The sequence below is a fragment of the Ovis canadensis genome, chromosome 4 (genome assembly GCF_042477335.2).
Source record: "Ovis canadensis isolate MfBH-ARS-UI-01 breed Bighorn chromosome 4, ARS-UI_OviCan_v2, whole genome shotgun sequence".
NCBI classification, from domain to species: Eukaryota; Metazoa; Chordata; class Mammalia; order Artiodactyla; family Bovidae; genus Ovis; species Ovis canadensis.
Genome location: NC_091248.1, coordinates 122,177,467 through 122,199,253, shown reverse-complemented (window position 1 = coordinate 122,199,253; position 21,787 = coordinate 122,177,467). Strand labels below are relative to the sequence as shown.

Sequence of the window (21,787 nt, the reverse complement as noted above, 5' to 3'; positions counted from 1 at the left end):
TTAGCATGATTTGCAGCACGGAGTTTCTTCTGAACTCTTTGAACACTTTGAGATAATATCCTTAAAATTCCAGGATGTGCTTCCTTTTAACTTTTACATCTTTTTAGCTCTGACGTCTTTCATTCTTTGTTATAATTATCTGTGATTACACAGAACATCATAGTTCCACGTTCCTCTGAGCCATCCTCACTTGGAAGGCTCTTGAGCCAAGTTAGCTCTAGCTTTTGTTTTGGATTTGGTGAGAGTGAGTGAGCTGATACTATATGCTAGAGCTCCAGGGCCAGGCAACTCCTCCTTAAGATTTTCAGGACATGCGCATATTAGTCATGTGGGGCTTCCCTGGTGCCTTAGTGGTAAAGGATCTCCACTGCAGGAAAGGGGAGTTCTATCCCTGGGCCAGGAAAATCCCCTGGAGAAGGAAATGGCAACACACTCCAGTATTCAGTTCAGTTCAGTTGCTCAGTCTTTGTGACCCCATGGACTGCAGCACACCAGGCCTCCCTGTCCATCACCAACTTCCAGAGCTTGCTCAAACTCCTATCCATCGAGTCAGTGATGCCATCCAACCATCTCATCCTCTGGCGTCCCCTTCTCCTCCCACCTTCAATCCTTCCCAGCATCAGGGTCTTTTCCAAAGAGTCAGTTCTTTGCATCTGGTGGCCAAAGTATTGGCGCTTCAGCTTCAGCATCAATCCTTCTAATGAATGTCCAGGACTGATTTCCTTTAGGATTGACTGGTTGGATCTCTTTGCAGTCCAAGAACTCTCAAGAGTCTTCTCCAACACCACAGTTCAAAAGCATCAATTCTTCAGCGGTCAGCTTTCTTTATGTTCCAACTCACATCCATACGTGACTAATGAAATACTCCACTATTCTTGCGTGGGAAATCCCATGGACAGAGTAGTCTGATGTTAGGGGTTGCAAAGAGTTGGACCCGACTTAGCCACTAAACAACCACCCTCCCCCATCACCAACCCTCCCCCACCATCACCAACCCTCCCCTAATCCCCTATTCTCTGGATCTGATTACCCTCCAACAGTGCAGTCTCAGAGTGTGCAGCTGGCTGGAACAGAACCCTTCCTTGTAGGCGCCAGAATAAAACTCTGCTATGCCTCAAGGGCTTCCGTGGTGGCTCAGAGGTTAAAGCGTCTGCCTGCGATGTGGGAGACCCGGGTTCCATCCCTCGGTCGGGAAGATCCATCCCCTGGAGAAGGAAATGGCAACCCACTCCAGTATTCTTACCTGGAGAATCCCGTGGATGGAGGAGCCTGGTAGGCTGCAGTCCATGTGGTCGCAAAGAGTCAGACACGACTGAGCAACTTCACATGCCTCAAGCCTGCATGCTCACAATGTTTCCACTAGATGGCGACCCACCACCACTGTAACCGTGGCCCTAAAGTATCCTGGCTGTACACAGTAACAAAACCCATAATAATTCTTTCTCTTAAACACCCTAGAGCCACTGAGATAGGTTTAAAGATACTCAGGTCATTTGGGTTGCAACTTAGTTTGCCAGATAAATATAGAATGTTCAGTTAAATTTGAACTGCAGATAAACAACTAATTTTTTTTTAGTGTACTTCCTGCAAGAGGAGGGTGTCCTCTTGCAGACTCTGCTCTGTATTTTCATTTGCTAAATCTGGCAACCTTAGTTGTAGCGCTTTCCTAGGGACAGCTACATCCACCATAGCTTCACAATTGAGACTGTCCAGGAGCCAAGAGCTGGGAGTTGGCCTCTGTATCTCTACTCAGCTTTCTTGCATTTCAGGCACTGAACAGTCCTGTTCACTTAGTATTTTCCTTCCTCCTGCCATCATAACCCTAAATACAGGGTCCGCACACGTCTGAAAAAATGCTCTAAAATCCTTTGGAATCCTACTCTATTTTCTGTTCTTGCTAGTCACATTATTAATTATTCATTTAAATATTTCTGCGATAGTCCATTTGAATGTATTTTGAAATGCCTATTTTAACATCATTTGCACTAACAGAAGACAGGAAAATAGGCTGCAAAAGACAGTTTGGCTTTTGTTGATTTCATTCCAAGTCATAAATGGTCCTGACTAGTTAAGAGTAAGTCTTTCTTAGAGGTGAAGAATTGCCTTCATTCACCTAGAAGTGGTATTGTTTTAGGCCAGAGAGACAATCTGGGATAGTTAGCATTCTTATACTTGCAGTTTAGTTTATAATGTTCTTTCAAAAATACCCTCTCACTTGAATTTCATAACAAAGTCCTGAGAAATGAAGGCAGATGTTCATTCCATCATTCAGTAGGGATTTACGGGCAGCAATAGCACCGGGTGAGCGAACACAAGATTGATAAACTGTCTTTCCAAGTTTCAGGGAACTCACAGTCTCGCTGGGGAGTCAGACAACACAAACGACCAGTTACACTATAGGTGGGCGATGCTGTGTGGGAACTCAGCCATGAGAACAAGGGGAGCTATACGTCCAGAAAATGCAGCAGCCATGTCCACTGTGGCTCAGAAAGCTTCAGAGTCCAGGGCACTTCTCTTAGAGTAGAAGTGGGATAAGCAGAGAAGGAAGGGCACTGCAGGCAGAAGGGGCGCCAGGTGGAAGGCCACTGAGACTGGGAAGACGATTAGGGAGAAGGTCACAGTGGCTGGATTTGTCCGTAGAAGAGGCCAGTGGAGGGACTGTGGCAGAGGAGGCTGGTAAAGGACAGAATGAAACTGTGGAGGTGAAAGTCACTTAGTCGTGTCCGGCTCTTGAGACCCCCTGGACTGTAGCCTGCCAGGCTCCTCTGTCCATGGAATTCTGTCCAGGCAAGAAAACTAGAGTGGGTTGCCATTTCCTATTCCAGAGGGAAAGGCCCAAATTCAATGCTGAGATGCTTGAGCTGTATTCTCCAGGCCATGAGAGAGACAGTGACATTTTTCACTCATTGCCCAAATTTGGGTTTTAGAAAGACAAAGAGAGCCCAAGATTGGAGGGCTTAGAGAGGAGACGCAGAGAAATCAGAACAGGCTACTTACGGAGCGAGTCTAAGTGAGAAATGATGAGAGGCTACAGAGAGCTAAAGAAAGAAGAGGGTCAGGTCTGAGAAATGTTTCAGAATCAGAAGCACTGTAATATGACATGATAAGAAATGAGTTGAAAGGACTCAAGGAGTAAGAGAAGAGGACAAAGACTCTGGTAATTAAGAATGCTATTGACGGTGAAAGGAAATAATGGGGTTGGAGCAAATATCAGGAACAGGGAGGTTGTTTAGTTTGTGCACATTGAGGCTTTTGTTGCTGTGGTTGTTGGGGTAGACATGTCCAGTGAGGAAAATGGGGAGCTAGGGTCCGTGAGAAAGACTAGAGGTTACTATTGAGCTTCTTCAGCATAGAAAACGCTAGGTGAGGTCAAGAGACCATGCGGAATGGCTCAGACAGACAGAAAGAAAGTGATCTTAGGACGGACCCAGGGAAATGCCAACGAAACGAGAAGTATAAGAAGAAAAGGTGGCACCGAGACTGGTGAGGAATGGGCAAGGGTAAAGAATCTGCCTGCAATGCAGGAGGGTCAGGGTTAGGGTGGAAAGAGCTGGAAGGGGTGCTGGTGAGGAAAGATGCAAAGCCCACGTGGGCCTGGAGAGGAGGTTGGACAAATACTTGTGCGAATCAGATCGCTTTTTCCCAGTCTACAGAGGAGGACACTGATATTTCAATGATTTCCAAAGACTGCCTTGACTGAGAAGTCTTTTGATTTGTTTTATCTTCCACCTCACTAAATGCAGATAGAGACTCTTGCTTCCTGAATGCCAGTATATCACCTAACAGCTGAAAACTCTGAATACATAAGACGCTATCAGTGATGGACAGTTTTGTGTATATTTTATGAGACCACAGGAAAAACTGAACTAGCTCACTTACTCAGAAACTGATGCTCAGAAAAAATATTAATGATGATGGTAGCCATTTATTTAGCATTTATTGTGTTTCTAGCCCTTTAATAGGGAATTTAGGGAATACAATAGGGAATACAACCCCAGAATGTATCCTTCGACAGACGGAAATCAGAGACACAGAGAGGTTTGTGTATTTGTCCAAAGTTGAAAAATGAGTAAATTTTGGATGGGATGTCAACTATGTCAGGGGGTGCCAACTCCAAGAAGCAGTGTATCTTGGTGGCTGTGTATGTGTGTGTGTGCTATCATGTCTGACTCTTTGTGTCCCCTTTGGATATAACCCACCAGGCTCCTTTGTCCATGGGATTTTTCCAGGCAAGAATACTGGAGTTGGGGGAGATAAATTAATAAAAGGAGGTCAGAAGGTGAGGATGAATGTAAGAAAACAATGGGTGTGATCTGGATTAGATTTAGAATCAAATCGTTCCATAGACCCTTGGTCTGTACTTAAGTAACTTATCCACTCAGTTCTGTCTGATTTAAAAAGAAATAGGGACATTGTCATGAGACATAAGATAGAGAAGACAGCACTGTCAAAAGGGAAGAGGAAGCTTCGTATTCCAAAGCTGGAGAGGGACAGGCCTGGAGGGGAGTGAATCATAGATAAGGGACCGTGTGAGAGGAGGGAAGTGGGGCTGGATGGCTCGGGTGGATCCAGACTTGTTACCTGGTAGCTAATCAGAGGGGTAAAGAGGATACAGTCAAACCTGAAATTGCTATAAGGTACTCTTCCACAGAGATTGACGGTGAAAAGACTGGGAGTAGATAGATCAGTGGGGACATGATGCTAGTGCCCAGGAATGAGGTATTGAGATTAAAACAGTGGTTTGTCAACAAAGGTCCATCTAGTCAAGGCTATGCTTTTTCCAGTGGTCATGTATGGATGTGAGAGTTGGACTATAAAGAAAGTTAAGCACTGAAGAATTGATGCTTTTGAATTGTGATGTTGGAGAAGACTCTTGAGAGTCCCTTGGACTGCAAGGAGATCCAACCAATCCATCCTAAAGGAGATCAGTCCTGGGTGTTCATTGGAAGGAGTGATGTTGAAGCTAAAATTCCAATACTTTGGCCACCTGATGTGAAGAGCTGATTCATTTGAAAAGACCCTGATGTTGGGAAAGATTGAGGGCAGGAGGAGAAGGGGACAACAGAGGATGAGATGGTTAGATGGCATCACCAAGTCAACAGACATGAGTTTGGGTAAACTCTGGGAGTTGGTGATGGACAGGGAGACCTGGTGTGCTTTGGTTCATGGGGTCGCAAAGAGTCAGACACAACTGAGGGACTGAACAGAACTGAACTGAGGAGAACAAGGGGGCTTCCCTGGTGGCTCAGATGGTAAAGAATCTGGGTTGGGAAGATCCCCTGGAGGAAAGCATGGCAACCCACTTCAGTATGCTTGCCTGGAGAATCCCCACAGACAGAGGAACCTGGCAGGCTACAGTCCATGGGGTTGCAAAGAGTTGGACATGACTGAGCGACTAAGCCCAGCACAGCATAGAACAAGGGGGCTTTCCTGGTGGCTTAGTGGTAAAGAACCTGCTTGCAATGCAGGAGCTTCAGAAGACATAGGTTTGATGCCTGGGTTGGGAAGATCCCCTGGAGGAGGGCATGGCAACCGACTGCTGTATTCTTGCCTGGAGAATCCCATGGACAGAGGAGCCTTGGTGGGCTACAGCCCATGGGATTGCAAAGAGTTGGACATGACTGAATGACAGAAAAACAGTAACAAGGAGAACAAGAGGGAAGCAATCAGTGAGAGAGATGCTGGGAAGAAATCAACAGAACTTGACTGGGTAGCGGGGAGAGATGGTCACGCTGACCTCAGGTTATGGTGACCAGGCATCTAAGGGGAGAATGATTCATAAAATATGGAACTCCAGAGGAGCCGGCTGCTGCCTCAGCCTTAGAGCTTCTGTGTCTCTGCGTGTCACTCTCCCATTTGGTTTCTCAGCCTCATTGCTCTGGTCAAGTTGCCTCAAGGACATCCCTTCCTGCACAGTGTATTGTCTGAGAATGGAATTTCCGCCCACAGACATTCCACCCATCCTTCCTGGGTGGAGACTTTCGCCCTGCTGTTGCTTACATCATCCTTTCCATCCAGTTCTGCCCAGTGTGTACTTCCCACTTGACACCCTTGTCCCAATCGTGTACCTAGAACTGCCAAGAGTGCAGTCGGTTATTCAGAAGTCCCCTCCGAGCCACCATCGACAGCCAGCACTGAATCTTCCCAAGCGCTCCAGTTCACCCACTTCGTTATTTTGCATTCTTGTCCATTATTCATTTTGGTTTGACCTTTTATTTCCTGTGGTGCTCAAGCTCAATCACTCAGTCGTGTCCGACTCTGTGACCCCATGGAGTGTAGCTTGCCAGGCTCCTCCATCCATGGGCTTCTCCAGGCAAGGATACTGGAGTAGGTTGCCATTCCCTTCTCCAAGGGATCTTTCCCACCCAGGGATAGAACTCGCATCTCCGGCGCCTCCTGCACTGGCAGGTAGGTTCTTTACCACTAAGCCTCCAGGGAAGCCCTGTTATTTCCTATAACTCTTCATTATTTGAATCAGTGAAATCAGGTCCATTTTCATACCCAGGGAAATAAAATGTGTCCCTAGAACTTATTTAAAGGACTATTGTCAAATGTTTGGGGAAAAAAAAATTACCCATTCATTTTCTTGGATTTTCAACTGGAAAACTCCTCCTTCATCTTTTTTTCCCCTTTAATTTGCTAATGCCAGTACCACTGATTTCACAAAAGAAGTCCAGTGTTTCTGCACACATTCCATCTTCCATCAAGGATCCTCCTGTCCTTTCCTCCCCTAAAGCCGAGGACACACACATACACACATACACACATACACACACCACACTCAGGAAACTCTCCCGTTCACACACACACCGCGCTCGGGAAACTCTCTAGCTCACACACACTGTGCTCGGGAAACCTTCCAGTTCACATACACACAGCTCTCAGGAAACTCTCCAGTTCTTAAGGCCCTGCTGTGCAAGGATGATGAATGCCTGCAAAAGCCACACCTTATCTTTCTTTCCAGTCTGTTGCCTGGCCAAGCTTAGTCCAATCACTAAAACCTGTTTATTAACCATTCCACAAGTCTGACCGCCAGCTCCTCTCACTTCTCAAAACTTATCTGCCTCTCCATATTCTGTTTACGCAGCCTTTGCATTTTAGAGCAAGTCACTGTCAACCTTTTGTGAGCCACACAAATGGCGCATGCTGCAGATCATGTGCTAAAATCCTAGAGGTAAACAGCAGGCTGTTTGGATTTGCAGTTTACAACTCTCTGGCTGTGTGGTATTAAGCCAGTTGTCCCCCTTCCGCAGGCTACTGTGTGACCAGGAAGGGGATAGACACAAAGAACTTCGGGGTCCTTTCCACTCCAACAGCGGGTGGTTTTCTCATCCCCAATGGTGGATCTCAGAAAGAAAACACTCTATAACTGGCTGGATGCGTCCCATCCATGGGGCCCTCTTTCCTCCCAGCATTTTCCTTTTCTTCCCAAGGCTGCCTCCGTGATGGCTGGAATCTCTTGCCAGACTTGTGGACTCTTACAGACTACCAGGGTCTTCCCTGGTCTGTGGCCCTCAGCCACTTTGCCCAGCAGTCTGAACTCTCTCCCTGGCCTTTTGGGGCCCTGAGGCCCATGAGCAGATGCAGAACCTCCATGTCATTCAGTGCAAACCAATGCGGCTCCTGCTTTCCTTTGGGCTTTCCATTGGCATTGTTCAGAGGTAATTGCTCAGGTAAACCGCCAGGAAAATATCTATCTGCCCATTGGTGCTTCTGGAGAGCTCTGTGGGCCAGACTCAGGCCCCTCCCTGTAGCAGGCTCTGCCCTCAGGGCGGTGACTCATTCACCAAGCAGCTGGGATCAGTAGTCACTCCCTCCTAGCTCCCTTACCAGCTTGGAAAAAAAAGTTTACGGCTCACATCAACCCAACCCCTTTCCTTCCCCAGTTGCTGGTGCCCAGCCTTCCCGGAAAGAAGAGACAAGACACCCTCTTTCACTTACCGACACTCCCCGAGGGGTCTTCCTTCGGCCCTCGCCTCCCTCTGGGGATGTTTCCCTGGAAATTCTGCAAGTGAAGGGATGCTGTGCTTTACCCTCTTCCCAGGAAGAGGCTGGAGTAACTTCCACTCTGTAATTGGCATTGGAAACGGGTGGGTTGGAAGAAATGGGTCGAAAGCCATTAGGGATAGAGAATGTTTTCAGTCTACCTGAAACATGACTAAGTCTGGCGTCTGTCTCCCTTTAGTTCATTTGCCTGTAACCTTTGGCCCCTTGGCACACCTGATTTCAGGAGATTACATTAAACAGCAGGCTTTGAGCCGCTGCAATCACACAGCTCCTGAGTCATATTTATAGCAGATGCGGCTCTAAGGTAACTGAGCTGTGTGAGTGATAGGGTCAAGTCACCACCGGCAGAAGGATATTTACCCAGAGGTGTGGACAACCAAGTGCAAGCACGCCCAGGCCTCAGTGATGTGTCTCCGGGTGGGTGGGTGAGGTTCGGTTTTGTCTATAAACAGCTGCTGCACCAAAATGCTGCATTTCTAATCTGACTTCATGAACCAGAAGAAGTTATGATACAGAGAGCATCACTAAATAGAGACAATTATGGGTAGATTGACATGGGGTCCAAGAGGAAACTGGGTTTATTGCAGGGGGATAAATATGTGTGTGAAAGAAGGAGAGCCAGGGAATGTCATTTCTTTACATTTTCAAAGACTTTTAAACAACTTCTATCCCAAAGACTAATAACAAAACAGGGACATCCCTGGAGGTCCAGACGTGAAGATTTTGCCTTCCACTGAAGGAGGTACGGGTTCAATTCCTGGTTGGGGAGCTAAGATGCCATGTGCTTCATGCCCAAAACACCAAAACATAAAACAGAAGCGACATTGTGGCAAATTCAATAAAAGACTTTAAAAAATGGGCCACATCAAAAAAAAAAAAAAATCTTAAAAAAAAAAAACATCAGTCATCCTAGGACCAAAATCCATTTTACTTTGTGTTGTGGAGATAGAAGTTGTTTAAGAGAAGATGAAATCAGGGGAAATAAACACATCTCCAACTGTGAGCCTTCCAGATACTGACATGTAAGCTGATCTTATTAAAGTCATTGTAAATGACCGTGATAGCCTAAGTGCTGAACTCTTAGAATCATAACATCACAGTTAACTCTAAATGAAAAGCTGATGGCGAAAATAACCTTTACAAAACAGCTTTCTAAGTCGTGTGAGTGGATAAAATTGACAGACAAAATTTAATGGGATCAAGAGCCCAAAGGAAGTGACTCAGCGTATATCTATAGGATTTTAAGCTCCAAGCTTGTTACAATTCAGCAAAGGAGCAATAAATAGGACTCCTAAAGACACTGTCCTCAAAAAAATGCCAACAAAATACCATCTATCATCGTATGCGGCTCAAATACAGTCTGTCCAGGAAGTGCTGGTTAAGAGCTGTCTTCATGATTTCTCATAAGGAATTGCTATGTTTCTAATGCACTGATGCCAATGAGGAGTAATGAAGAAATTGAGTTAAATCCTGAAAATCTGAAGAGGGAAGGGACAGTAACAAGAACTGTGCCCCATTGTTTGAAACCCAAAGTATAAAAATTTAGTAACTCAATTCAGAAAACATTATTCATACCTAAGCCCTTTTGTTGTTGTCGCTTGATTTTTGTTTTTAAAACGAAGGATCTAAAGACAAGTTGACGTCAAGTATCTCTTAATTTCCCAGATTAGGTGAGAATAACCTGATTAAACAAATATCTATTAAATACCTCAAGACAAGTTCAGCTCTAATAGAAGTCAGTTTAAAGGTGCTTAGAAAACCTTAGCAACTTCAAGCAAAGAAGCAGTCATTTAACTAAAAACATTTTTTTTTAACATATATATCATTCAGAGGTTGATATTTTATCTCCCTGGGAGAGTAAGGGAGCATTTGCCTAGAAAATATAAGGTTGGATATGGCTCTCTTTGAGTCATACGGCCAGTGTTCAATTATTGGTGTGAGCAAAGATCTGGATGAAAATTACTGTTATTAATATTAAGAAGAATCAGTTGTTAGTTTACATATAATATATACATTTAACATATATTAATACTTAAAAGCTAACTTTATGAAAAGATGTAAAATCTTAATTGAACTTCTCTAAAGTCATGTCTCGGAGAAGACAATGGCACCCCACTCCAGTACTCTTGCCTGGAAAATCCCATGGACGGAGGAGCCTAGAAGGCTGCAGTCCGTGGGGTTGCTAAGAGTCAGACATGACTGAGCGTCTTCACTTTCACTTTTCACTTTCCTGCATTGGAGAAGGAAATGGCAACCCACTCCACTGTTCTTGCCTGGAGAATCCCAGGGACGGGGGAGCCTGGTGGGCTGCCATCTATGGGGTCGCACAGAGTCCCCATATGGGGGCCCACACGACTGAAGCGACTTAGCAGCAGCAGCAGCAGCAGCAGCAGCAGCAGCAGCAGCAGCAAAGTCATGTCTATTTTAGCACTGTCAGACTGTTTAGGATAAATTAGTATTATTCTGAACTTAATTAACTTAATAGTGATAACTTTTCTAAAGATTAAGTAAGCTAACTTACATTTTAGGATGGATTGTAAACAAAATGTGTTATCAAAAGTGATACTATCATGTCATATCACAGTTAATTGGGATATGAGACCAAATTTAGAGTATTATTCTTACCTTTGTATAAAGCTGCAGTGCAATTCTACCCTGAGGCCCTCTAAAGATAAAGCATGGCAAAGGAAGAGACAACCCACTCCAGTATTCTTGCCTGGGAAATCTCACGGACAGAGGAGCCTGGCGGGCGAGAGCCCATGGGGTCGCAAGAGTTGGACACGACTGAGCAACTAAACCACCACCACCAGAGGTAAAGCCGAGGGGTAGAATGTCCAGGGATGGACCACAACGTGCCCACTTAAAAGATGACTGTACCATTGCTGTGTGATGACTCGACATGAGGAAAAAAATGTAAGCAGGGATGTTCTCCACCTGAGAAGGGCAAACTGATGGAAGACAGAGAATCATGCATCACAGAGTCGGATGGAAGTCTGGAGGTTACGTGGCTTAATTCGGCATTTTACATTTAAGGAAAGTGAGAAGTAGGCAGGCTGCATCGTGGTGAGGCACTAACTGGAAGTTGGGTCTTGTGACCTGGATTCTAGGATTCTGCTATTTCCGTACTCTTTCTCACACAGAGGATGACGCAGCGGTGATGACACCCTTCCAGTGTCTAAAGTCAAAATATAAAATCCATGAAGGGTCTGAGTAACAGTTCCAAATCCACCTAAACTAGCTTAGACCTTAACCTGTGGGTTCAGTTAAAAAAAGGTTTGGAGTTTTCATCACCCATCAACTCATTCTACTTCCTGATACAAACTCTGAGGCCATAACAAGCAGAAAAACTGCCCAAACGCTCCACAGTCAAAGAAAGATTTGGCCACTGCTGTAACCCAGTCAGCATCGTGGTCTTTCATGACATCTGAACCGTGGGATCCCATGTTCTGAACCTCGCTCAGTGCTCAGGAGTCTGGGGAGAAAATACTTGGAGAAGTGCCAGCTTTATTAGAGTGAGGGTGTATCACCTCACATAGCCACCGACAGACCCCAGAGACCCAGGCACTGCCCTTGCCCAGTAATTACGGGATATCTCCAGGGTTGGAAGATACCTTAAAAGGTCACCGGGTTAACCCTCCCATCTGATTTGTCCATCCTCCTCAAAATCTCCCTCCAGATTCTGTTTAATACACGGCCGTGATGGAAACTCTGGTCAGCTCTGAATCTGTACTCTGAAAGCGTTTAGCTGCAGGGCAGGAGAAGTGAAGTTCCTTGGCTTAGGCCCCATGGATCCCTTTTTCTATGAGAAAAGGTTCTCAGAGTCCAGTGTAAAGTCCCTCAAAATCCCCACACCAAGTACAAAGCACACAAAAAAAGGAGGCCTGGGACTAGCTCATGGCAGCTGGGTGTTGTCCTTGGGCTTCAGAAGGCCTAGTTCCTGACGCACAGAAGGCTTCCATCACCGCGTTCCGGGCCAGCTCTGTCCAGGAACATCTCATCCTTAAGCTCGGGGGTTTCCTCCCAGGAAACGGCTAGGCCTGCTGCTCCACCAGCTGCAGCTTGGCAGTCTTGACTCGGTGGGCTTCCTTCAGGTTCCGTGCACGGACCTCTGGGTTAGAGATGAACTCCACTTGTTGTAGAGGGAACCAGCCTTGCTCCCCATCGGACAGTCTCACGCCTTCCAGCCAGCCTATGGGCACAGGGTGAATGGGAAGAAGAATTACCTGGCAAAGACTCACAATAATTTCCCCCGGACCTCCTTCCTGGACGCACTTGTGAATTAAAAGCTATGGGAACTGGAGAGTCCCCAGCATGGGGAATTCAGCCTCCCCATGTACTCACCCTGGCTGCTCTAGGTCTGATACAGTCTGTAGCTGCCCACTTCTGAGCCTTCTCCACTCTTATGGGTGAGCTGTATTCCCCCAAACTATATGATGAAGTGCTAAGCTCAAGAGCCTCAGAATGTGGTCTTATTGGGAGTAGAGTTGTTGCAGGTATTGTTAGTGAGGTTAAGATGACGTCATACCTGAGCAGAGTGTGCCATTCATTCAGTATAATTGGTTGTTGTTGTTTAGTTGCTAGCTGTGTCCGACTCTTTTGTGACCTCATGGACTGTAGCCCACGAGGCTCCTCTGTCCGTGAGGATTCTCCAGGCAAGAATACTGGAGTGGGCTGCCATTTCCTTCTCCAGGGGATCTTCCCGACCCAGGGATCGAACCCAGGTCTCCTGCATTGGCAGGTGGATTCTTTACCACTGAGCCACCTGGGAAGCCCAATATAATTGGTGTCTTTATTAAGAGAGGGAAATTTGGACACCTAGACACACGCAGAAGGAAGAAACAGAGCTTGGAGTGATACTGCCAAAAGCCAAGCCAGCTGGGGCCACCAAATCTGGAAGAAGCGAGGAAAGACCTTTTCCTAGAGTCTTCAGAGGAAGCATGGCCAGCCCAGCACTTGACTCTGGGCTTCTGGCCTCCAGAACCACGAGAGGATACATTTCTACCTATTTAAGCCACCCAACTTGTGGCGCTTTGTTAGAGCAGCCCTGGGAAATGAGGCCCTCCGCCCCCACCATCCCACCTTCCATACCCAGCCTGCCCGTGGATCCCTCTCTTACCATCGCTGCTCTGCTGGGTCACCATCACCACGTCCGCCTTCTCGAGTGCCAACTCGTCATTCTCTCGGGGTTTGTAGGCTCGAAGGCACTGCACTTGTGGGGAGTCTTGGAAGAGAAGAGCGTGAGAGGGGTAAGGAAAGGCAGGAGCTAGAGCATGAAGGAGGACTTGCAGGAGTGGTAGCTTGAGAGGACTGGGAGGAGAGAGAGTTTAAACTGTTGAAAGTTACACACAGAGAGACAATTGGAAAAGTCTCCATCTTCTCCCAGGGAACAAGATGGTTGATTAGGAGACAGAAATGTCATCACTGAAATGAATCAAAGATTCTCTCTAGTGAAAATGAGTTGAGAAACAGGTTGTGACTGCCTTTTAGTGACCACTGTTGCAAAGAATTGAGATTCTGCTAAGCACTGAAATCTTCCCTGTGTCTTTCATCCGCAGTGGATTCTGAACTCCTTTAAAACTGTCTACGACAAGCCACTTATCTTTTACCTAATTGTTCCAAGCTTGTGTTCTGCCTCTCCAACTCCATTGTAAACTCTGAGACTCATTTTTCATTCTTCTCCATGGTATATGTTGTGGGACTAAGTGAGACTTATCCAGTGGGCTTCCTGGTATAATCTAAGCACTGAATGCCCTTTTGTTTGTTTCCTTTTCTATAAATGACTCAGCTGATCAAGATGACTCAAGGACATTCTGGATTTTCTGTGGTTTTGTGATACAGGGGAAATTTCCAAAGTTTTTAAGTTCAAAATTAAGAAGCCACAGAGTATGCCTGATCCACAGTCTTCTATCTTACATGGGTTTATAGCTCTTTATATTTCACCACACAGCACTGGTTCTCTTAGAGAATAAACAGACCATGTACTGTTACAGAAATGGTCTGGACCTAACAGAAGCAGAAGATATTAAGAAGAGGTGGCAAGAATACACAGAAGAACTGTACAAAAAAATCTTCACGACCAAGATAATCACGATGGTGTGATCACTCATCTAGAGCCACATCCTGGAATGTGAAGTCAAGTGGGCCTTAGAAAGCGTCACTATGAACTAAGCTAGTGGAGGTGATGGAATTCCAGTTGAGCTATTTCAAATCCTGAAAGATGATGCTGTGAAAGTGCTGCACTCAATATGCCAGCAAATTTGGAAAACTCAGCAGTGGCCACAGGACTGGAAAAGGTCAGTTTTCATTCCGATCCCAAAGAAAGGCAATGCCAAAGAATGTTCAAACTACCACACAATCACACTCATCTCACATGCTAGTAAAGTAATGCTCAAAATTCTCCAATACATGAACCATGAACTTCCTGATGTTCAAGCTGGTTTTAGAAAAGGTGGAGGAACCAGAGATCAAATTGCCAACATCTGCTGGATCATGGAAAAAGCAAGAGAGTTCCAGAAAAACATCTATTTCTGCTTTCCTGACTATGCCAAAGCCTTTGACTGTGTGGATCACAATAAACTGTGGAAAATTCTGAAAGAGATGGGAATACCAGACCACCTGACCTGCCTCTTGAGAAATCTGTATACAGGTCAGGAAGCAACAGTTAGAACTGGACATGGAACAACAGACTGGTTCTAAATAGGAAAAGGAGTACGTCAAGGCTGTATATTGTCACCCTGCTAATTTAACTTCTATGCAGAGTACATCATAAGAAACGCTGGACTGGAAGAAACACAAGCTGGAATCAAGATTGCCGGGAGAAATATCAATAACCTCAGATATGCAGATGACACCACCCTTATGGCAGAAAGTGAAGAGGAACTAAAACGCCTCTTGATGAAAGTAAAAGTGGAGAGTGAAAAAGTTGCCTTAAAGCTCAACATTCAGAAAACGAATATCATGGCATCTGGTCCCATCACTTCATGGGAAATAGATGGGGAAATAATAACAGTGAGAGACTTCATGTTTTTGGGCTCCAAAATCACTGCAGATGGTGACTGCAGCCATGAAATTAAAAGACGCTTGCTCCTTGGAAGGAAAGTTCTGACCAACCTAGATATCATATTCAAAAGCAGAGACATTACTTTGCCGACTAAGGTCAATCTAGTCATGGGTTTTCCTGTGGTCATGTATGGGTATAAGAGTTGGACCGCGTGCCAAAGAATTGATGCTTTTGAACTGTGGTGTTGGAGAAGGCTCTTGAGAGTCCCTTGGACTGCAAGGAGATGCAACCAGTCCATTCTGAAGGAGATCAGCCTTGGGATTTCTTTGGAAGGAATGATGCTAAAGCTGAAACTCCAGTACTTTGGCCACCTCATGAGAAGAGTTGACTCATTGGAAAAGACTCTGATGCTGGGAGGGATTGGGGGCAGGAGGAGAAGGGAACAACAGAGGATGAGATGGCTGGATGGCATCACTGACTTGATGGACGTGAGTCTAAGTGAAGTCCGGGAGTTGGTGATGGACAGGGAGGCCTGTCGTGCTGAGATTCATGGGGTCGCAAAGAGTCCCATTTATATGCTAGTTCTCCTACATCCTTTTCCAAAGTGCCCTGGATTTGTTTGTTCTTTTGAGTCACTAATAGCTCAGTGTTCCTTTGAGTTCAGTTCCTCTCTGGATGTGAATTAGAGAGTCCTTGCCGGAGGACGACTATGAGGCTTAACACAGACACTTCCTAATGTGGGTGTCTGCGGTACCTGCGGGTGCCTGGAAGCCGAGGGTAGAGGCAGGGCCTCAGGTCAGCCTGTATAGGGGAGGGGTGCTCAGGACATATCTACTATACTGCTGTACCCCCCAAACCCCACTCCACATGGACTTTCTCCCCCTATTTCCCCAAGACCTTCAAGTCAGTGAAATTTAGGCAAACAAGTAGCAGGATAGACTTAAAGGGATGAATATTCAAAACAAGCGAACTACTGCCCAAGACGAGGAGTGTATGGGGGGTTGGGTGGGGCACTGCCACGGTCACGAGCAGTTTTAAGCAGATGCATCTTGTTACCACCCGGCCTCCTAAACTGCATCCAAAGCAGACTTCTGACCACCTCTCCCTCTCTCTTGGACTTTAACCCACCGTAACACTCCAGAAGGTCCAACTCCTCCCTAGGCATAGCCAAGGCTGAGATCCAGCGAAGCTTTTCACTTCTGAGAAAACAAAGCAAGGTCATGCTTCAGCAGCAGCTCTGGGGGTACAGGATAGGGGCAGGTGATGGGGAAGCGGAGGGATCATGGGAAAGACTTGTCTAGTTCAGCAATATCTAGGACAAAAATCAGTGGGGCTCCGCTTGGATGGAAATTTGACCGGATCATGAATTACATTTTCATGTGTCTTGTCACCATTTCTCTTTCTCTTTCCAAGCTTACCCTCTTAAGGACATCTTGTGTCTTTCAAGTAGAGGCCTAAAGTCAACTATCAATTGTGCATATGTAGACTTTCCATTTGGGGAAGTCTACTGAGTGAAATGTTCAGCTCAGCTGAGATTCCCTCCATCACTCTGCATACTTTTTGACACTCTGCCCACCTTCCTTCAATCAAAGATCTCAGAGACGAAATTATTCTGTAATCATAACTGGGTCAGGGAGCTGCACCTACCTTTTTTTTTTTTTTTTTTTTGTCATGTAATACTGGGTTGGCCAAATAGATTGTTTGGGTTTTTCCGTACGATGTTATAGAAAACTCCAAATGAACTTTTTGGCCAACCCAGGATGATCCGAGCTGAATTCTGTAATTATCTGAAGGTTTCTGTATTATCTGAGCCTCTGCCTCCAACCATGCTGGAGTAACTGAGAGCTGACACTATCACTGTTCCAGGAAGACGCTACCCAAAGCACTAGACAAAGAACGTGAGTCTGTATCCGATGACCTGACTTTGGTGATATTTTGCACCTGTACAGCCCCTCTGTCCTTTAAGTGAGGGCAGGCATTACTGATCCTACCCTGAAGGGTCTTCCAATGGGACAAAATCGTTAAGTGTCTACAACGTGAGGACGCTCAGACCATTAGGCGTCAGGTCAAACTTTTCAAGGAGGAGGTTTCTTATATCTTCTGTAACAGCTGTAATAGCTGCAACTGTTCATTATGGTAGGTACTGAGTACCAGACTTTTAGACATTATTTTGAATGCTCTTTATACTGTATGCATGTGTGAATATATTTTATTAATATTATTATTATTAAAGAGATGAGCCAATCATAGTTCTCAACACTATGGATTTCTGTTCAGTAGAGGACTGGGTGAGAAGATGGGAGCAAAGAAAGCTAAAGGCACCCAGTGCTTATCGAATTCATGGCTTATTCACGCATATGCCCTCCAGCCTTGAGCACTGAGGAATTGCTGGCTCATACACATTCAGTCATGGATGTCAGTAAACCAATTATGCACTTTGTCCTTCTTAGCATAACAGATGCTAAGCCTTGATGGTAACAGCGACTTTACACCTTCTCCCACCCCCAGGCTCCTCAAAGACATCTATCCGCTCTAGGAGTCTGGGTTTAGGCTGGTCTGTGGATGCTCCCTGGACATGTTTTCTGCCCTGGTCCCTCTTCCTTGCCCGGCTGTCTTCCCTCCCTCCCCACAGCTCCCCTGAGCAGTCCCATCTCACTGGGTCTCTGTGCGGAGGAGGAACTCGGCCTGGGAGCCCTGGGCGTTGTGCCGCAGGAAGAGTCGGAAGAGGTTTTTGTGAGCTCCATGCAGCTTCATTTCACACTTTTCCCCACGGACGGCAGAGAAGGGAGCATGGTCGAATACCAGGAATCGGCTACCCCTGCAAAACACAAAGCACCCTGATGCTGGGGTGCTCGGACTTCATCCACCCGCTTATCTTTACAATTCAAAATCCCTGTCCTTAGCATGTAAGCCTGTAAATTCTCATCTTCTCATGGTAAGATGGTGTCAGTATGCCCCTGGAAGGGACCTGTCAATGGCTTGGCAAACCACGTAGCCAGGGCAATGGATGCTCACCACTATAACAAGTTGCAGAAACAGAACCAATATAAAGTTTCTAAGGACCAAGGAGTTAGGATCTGGAACTGGCTCAGTATCGCTAAGCTAGTAGGCTTAGCCCAGCCCAGAACGTGTGTTAGTTGCTCAGTCATGTCTGACTCTTTGTGACCCTATGGACTGTAGCCCACCAGGCTCCCCTGTCCATGAGGATTCTCCAGGCAAGAATATTGGAGTGGGTTGCCATTTCCTTCTCCAGGGAATCTTACCGACCCAGGGATCGAACCCAGGTCTCCTGCATTGCAGGCAGATTCTTTACCATACGAGCCAGCAGGGAAGCCCAGAGACAACATAGACTTATTCAAAAAAGTGACATAGGCTAATACGCTGCATTTTGTCCTGTCTATATAACATGGTCGAGGTCCTGCCGGGTGATCTCAGGATGTAATTCAGTGGGATTCCCCTCTTTGGCTTTGGATCTTTTTTCCTCTTCTCTAAGTCATGACGTGGACTCCATGGGGGAAGCCGTTGAGAAGGTTCCTCTATAGGACCAGGACCCTTCTCTGTCCCCTTTAGTCCTTCCCTCTCGCCTCATCCCACTTCCCCCTCATGTTCTGGCCTCCATCCCAGTCACTGACTCTCGGGGCCGAGACAGCAACAGACAGTCGTTGAAGAGGTGCAGGTGCACTGGGCGAGTGGTCAGCTTCCTCCGCAGAGCCTGGGAGACGCTGAACTCCAGGGCCGTCAGCTCCCCACTCTTCACCAGCCAGCGTGACTGTGAAATGAGCGGGAATATCTATATGGAGCCAGGAAGAGAAAGAAGGTGGCGTCACACACAGGACATGCGTGAGGCTTTCTCCCAGGCCGGCCCTCCTCATCTGGCCTCTTCCTCTGAAGTCCCACCACCGACAGTGATCCCTTCACATCTTCCTTCTTGCTCACACCCCATCCACTTAAACTCTGCTTCTCTCTGAAACATCTGACTACCGCTGTCTCCTGACTACTGCTGGGTGGCTCCCATGTCCCCAGCGCACGCAAATGGAAGATACCCTAAGGTTCAACCCAGGAGAGTGACTCCATGAGATCGCTCAGCTGTAGAAGCTAGAACTGAAGAAGAGATGGGAGAATCTGACTGGGACGGGTGGACAATGCCCCAGAGCTGAGACCAGTACGTGATGTGTCTCGTAGAAGTTAAAGGTTCAGGGTGCTTCTGACGTCTGTTCTTTCTTTGATTATAACCTGAGACATGAGAGGAGCAGTCAGAAACAGATGTGGATGAGAATACAGAGATCTCAGTGGGGTCTGCCTGGAGTTTAAATAAAGTTAAGGGTGCTGGACACTGATGAACATGTGGACGAGGGATTTTCCCTCTCCTCTGGGGAGGTAAGGATAGTATCTGAATCGAAATTTGAATGTGGAATGTCGATTTTAAATCTGGATTTGGATGCCAGATTTTAGCCCTATATCTGGATTCAATTTTATATTGGTTAGACTAGATGGAGACGTGATAAAATATTGAATAATTCAACTACCGAAAGTATATCTTTATAAAGGTATACATTGATAAGTTCTCTCTCATCTGCCCAGGTCTCAAAGGTACTCTCTCCCTGTCAGGTAACCACTGTTCTTTATTTCTTAGGTATCTTTCCAGAGTTTCTTTATGGATACACAAGCAAATACATATAGATTTTTATCCTACTTTTTCACCAAAAGTAAGAGACTGCAATACATATACAGCTGCATCTTCCCTTTTCCCCTTAACAATATATCACGGAGATTGAAGTTTGCTGTGTGACTCAGGGAACTCAAACCAGGGCTCCGTAAAAACCTAGAAGAGTGGGATGGGGAGGGAGAATGAAGAGGGAGGAAACATATGTATACCTATGGCATGATTCTTGCTGATGTTTGGCAGAAACCAGCACAATATTGTAAAGCAATTATCCTTCAATTAAAAATCAATAAATTATACATATAAAAAGGAAGAAGTAGGCATGTGGGTATTCCAGAAATAGAGCAGAAGAGAAGGTGTACAGCAAGGAGCTTAGAGGCTGGGGTACTGTGAGCGAGACTGGTTCTGTGTTAGAAGGTGACACATGGGGACCCGAGGGACGAACTTACTTTGCACTCAAACTCAATCTTCTGGCTCAGGTAGATCAGCTCCTCCGTCCGTCGCATCCTCTGGACGTTGTTATTGCAGTCTCGGATCAGCTGTGTATTCAGCAGGGCAAGGAGAGAGGAAGAGAACCATGTTAAGAGGCTTTGGCTTGAAGTCCCTTGCAAGAAATCTGGAAACTGGCTGTGATAGCTCTCATCGTTCTGCTGGCCTGGAACCGAGCAAAGACAGCACAAGGATGATGGTCTACTTTGTAGAGACCTGCTAGAACATTCCTGGCTGCGTCAAAGGAAGATGTAATCTGGGGATCGTCCCTTGGTGTGGAGGGTCCTTGCAGCTGGCAGGCACGAAATGCTTGGAGGTTTGGTGGGTGCAGTGAGGCAGCTGAGCATTGGCCAGGACCTATGCCTCCTGATGTCACGGGCTGGGGCAGGGGCAGACTTCTCTGTGAAGGACAATCAGGGGGTCCGAGCAGGGATGGTGGCCGCCTACCTCCTCCAGGGCGTGGTGCGCTTTCGTGGCCTCTGCTTCCTCTGCGGAGCCAGGCTGTGTTCTCTTCAGAATGTTCTACAGAACAAGGCGTAGGCCGGAGGCAGGTGGAGAGAGGGATGGGCAAAGAGGAGGAAGAGGTCAATGGAGACGGTCAGGAATCAAGCTGTAGCAGCCAACCTTTCTGGGAAAGGAGGGTGGGGGCTGTGGGGAGATGGCTCACTGTCCAGCGGGCGTGGGAGCGTGGCACAAGGAGGGACCGGCGTTTTGGTTCAGGGGAGCGGGCTGAGGGGGGCATTTGCAGTACCTGGAGCAGGAGCTTGAGACGGGTGATGCGCTGGAAAGGCAGAATCAGGAAGGACTTGAGGGAAAGGCGCTGGCAGATGGGGGCGCTCTCCAGCTTCTCCAGGACCTCTCGGAAACTGCTGTTGCTGTTCCTGCAGGGCAGGGAGCCTCGGGTGAGGAGGGGCACAGGGCATATGGGGGACGCAGTGAAGGTGCGGGGTGTAGGGGCTCATTGGAACGTCTGCAGGTAGAGAAAGACCAGTGGGGACCCAATGCAGAGGAGCCCCAAGGGGGATGGCTGAGGGTATCCTGGAAGTCGGGCGGGGGTGGCAACCGCAGGGCAGGCACGAGAGCATGTGCTCTCGGAGCGGGTGGTGGGGGGAAGCTGGGCTGGCTACTGGGGGCCACTGCAGGGCCCACGTGGGGACCGAATGGGAGATCAGGGCTCACAGCAGGCTTTGGAAGGTGCGTTCCTGGTAGGTCTGGTTGGTGACATAAGGCAGGTAGACCCGGCGGAAGTTGGGGGCATGGTTCAGGACCACATCACACACTTGGAAGGTGAAGATGTTGTTTTCAAAGTTCTCTTCCAGGTCAGAAAGGAACCTGCACAGAGTTGAAACACGTCTCGTGAGACCTGTGGGTCTCAAGTGAGGAGTCAGCTGACCCCTCCTGTAGCTTGAGGTTGGAACTTCTTCTCTCCATTAGTCAATAACGTCTACTGACTGTTAGCTCTAGAGTCCTTGTCACGCACCAGGGTTCTCTCTGCCGCTACTCTGCCCCTGATCTAAGTCTCCGGTTCTCATAGTCCATGTCTTGTCCTTCTTTTTATCTTGTTCTGGTTTTCTGATCATCAGCTGTTTCCCACCTCATCTCCTGGAGAAGGGAATGGTTACCCACTC

General features: G+C 46.9%; 1 protein-coding gene across 1 annotated transcript in view; it reads right to left on the bottom strand.

Moving 5' to 3' along the window:
- Positions 1-11,494: 11,494 nt before the first annotated feature.
- The window catches only part of ARHGEF5 (Rho guanine nucleotide exchange factor 5), a 29,828-nt gene continuing 19,535 nt past the window's right edge, over positions 11,495-21,787 (bottom strand). Inside the window, exons 7-15 of the mRNA XM_069588644.1 lie at positions 21,339-21,491; positions 20,911-21,040; positions 20,607-20,681; positions 20,120-20,209; positions 18,640-18,797; positions 17,664-17,825; positions 16,136-16,206; positions 13,124-13,228; positions 11,495-12,196 (exon numbers count right to left, since the gene is read on the bottom strand). Of these exons, the coding sequence (XP_069444745.1) occupies positions 12,039-12,196; positions 13,124-13,228; positions 16,136-16,206; positions 17,664-17,825; positions 18,640-18,797; positions 20,120-20,209; positions 20,607-20,681; positions 20,911-21,040; positions 21,339-21,491 (1,102 nt within the window). The 3' untranslated portion in view covers positions 11,495-12,038. The remainder of the gene's footprint in view (positions 12,197-13,123; positions 13,229-16,135; positions 16,207-17,663; positions 17,826-18,639; positions 18,798-20,119; positions 20,210-20,606; positions 20,682-20,910; positions 21,041-21,338; positions 21,492-21,787) is intronic.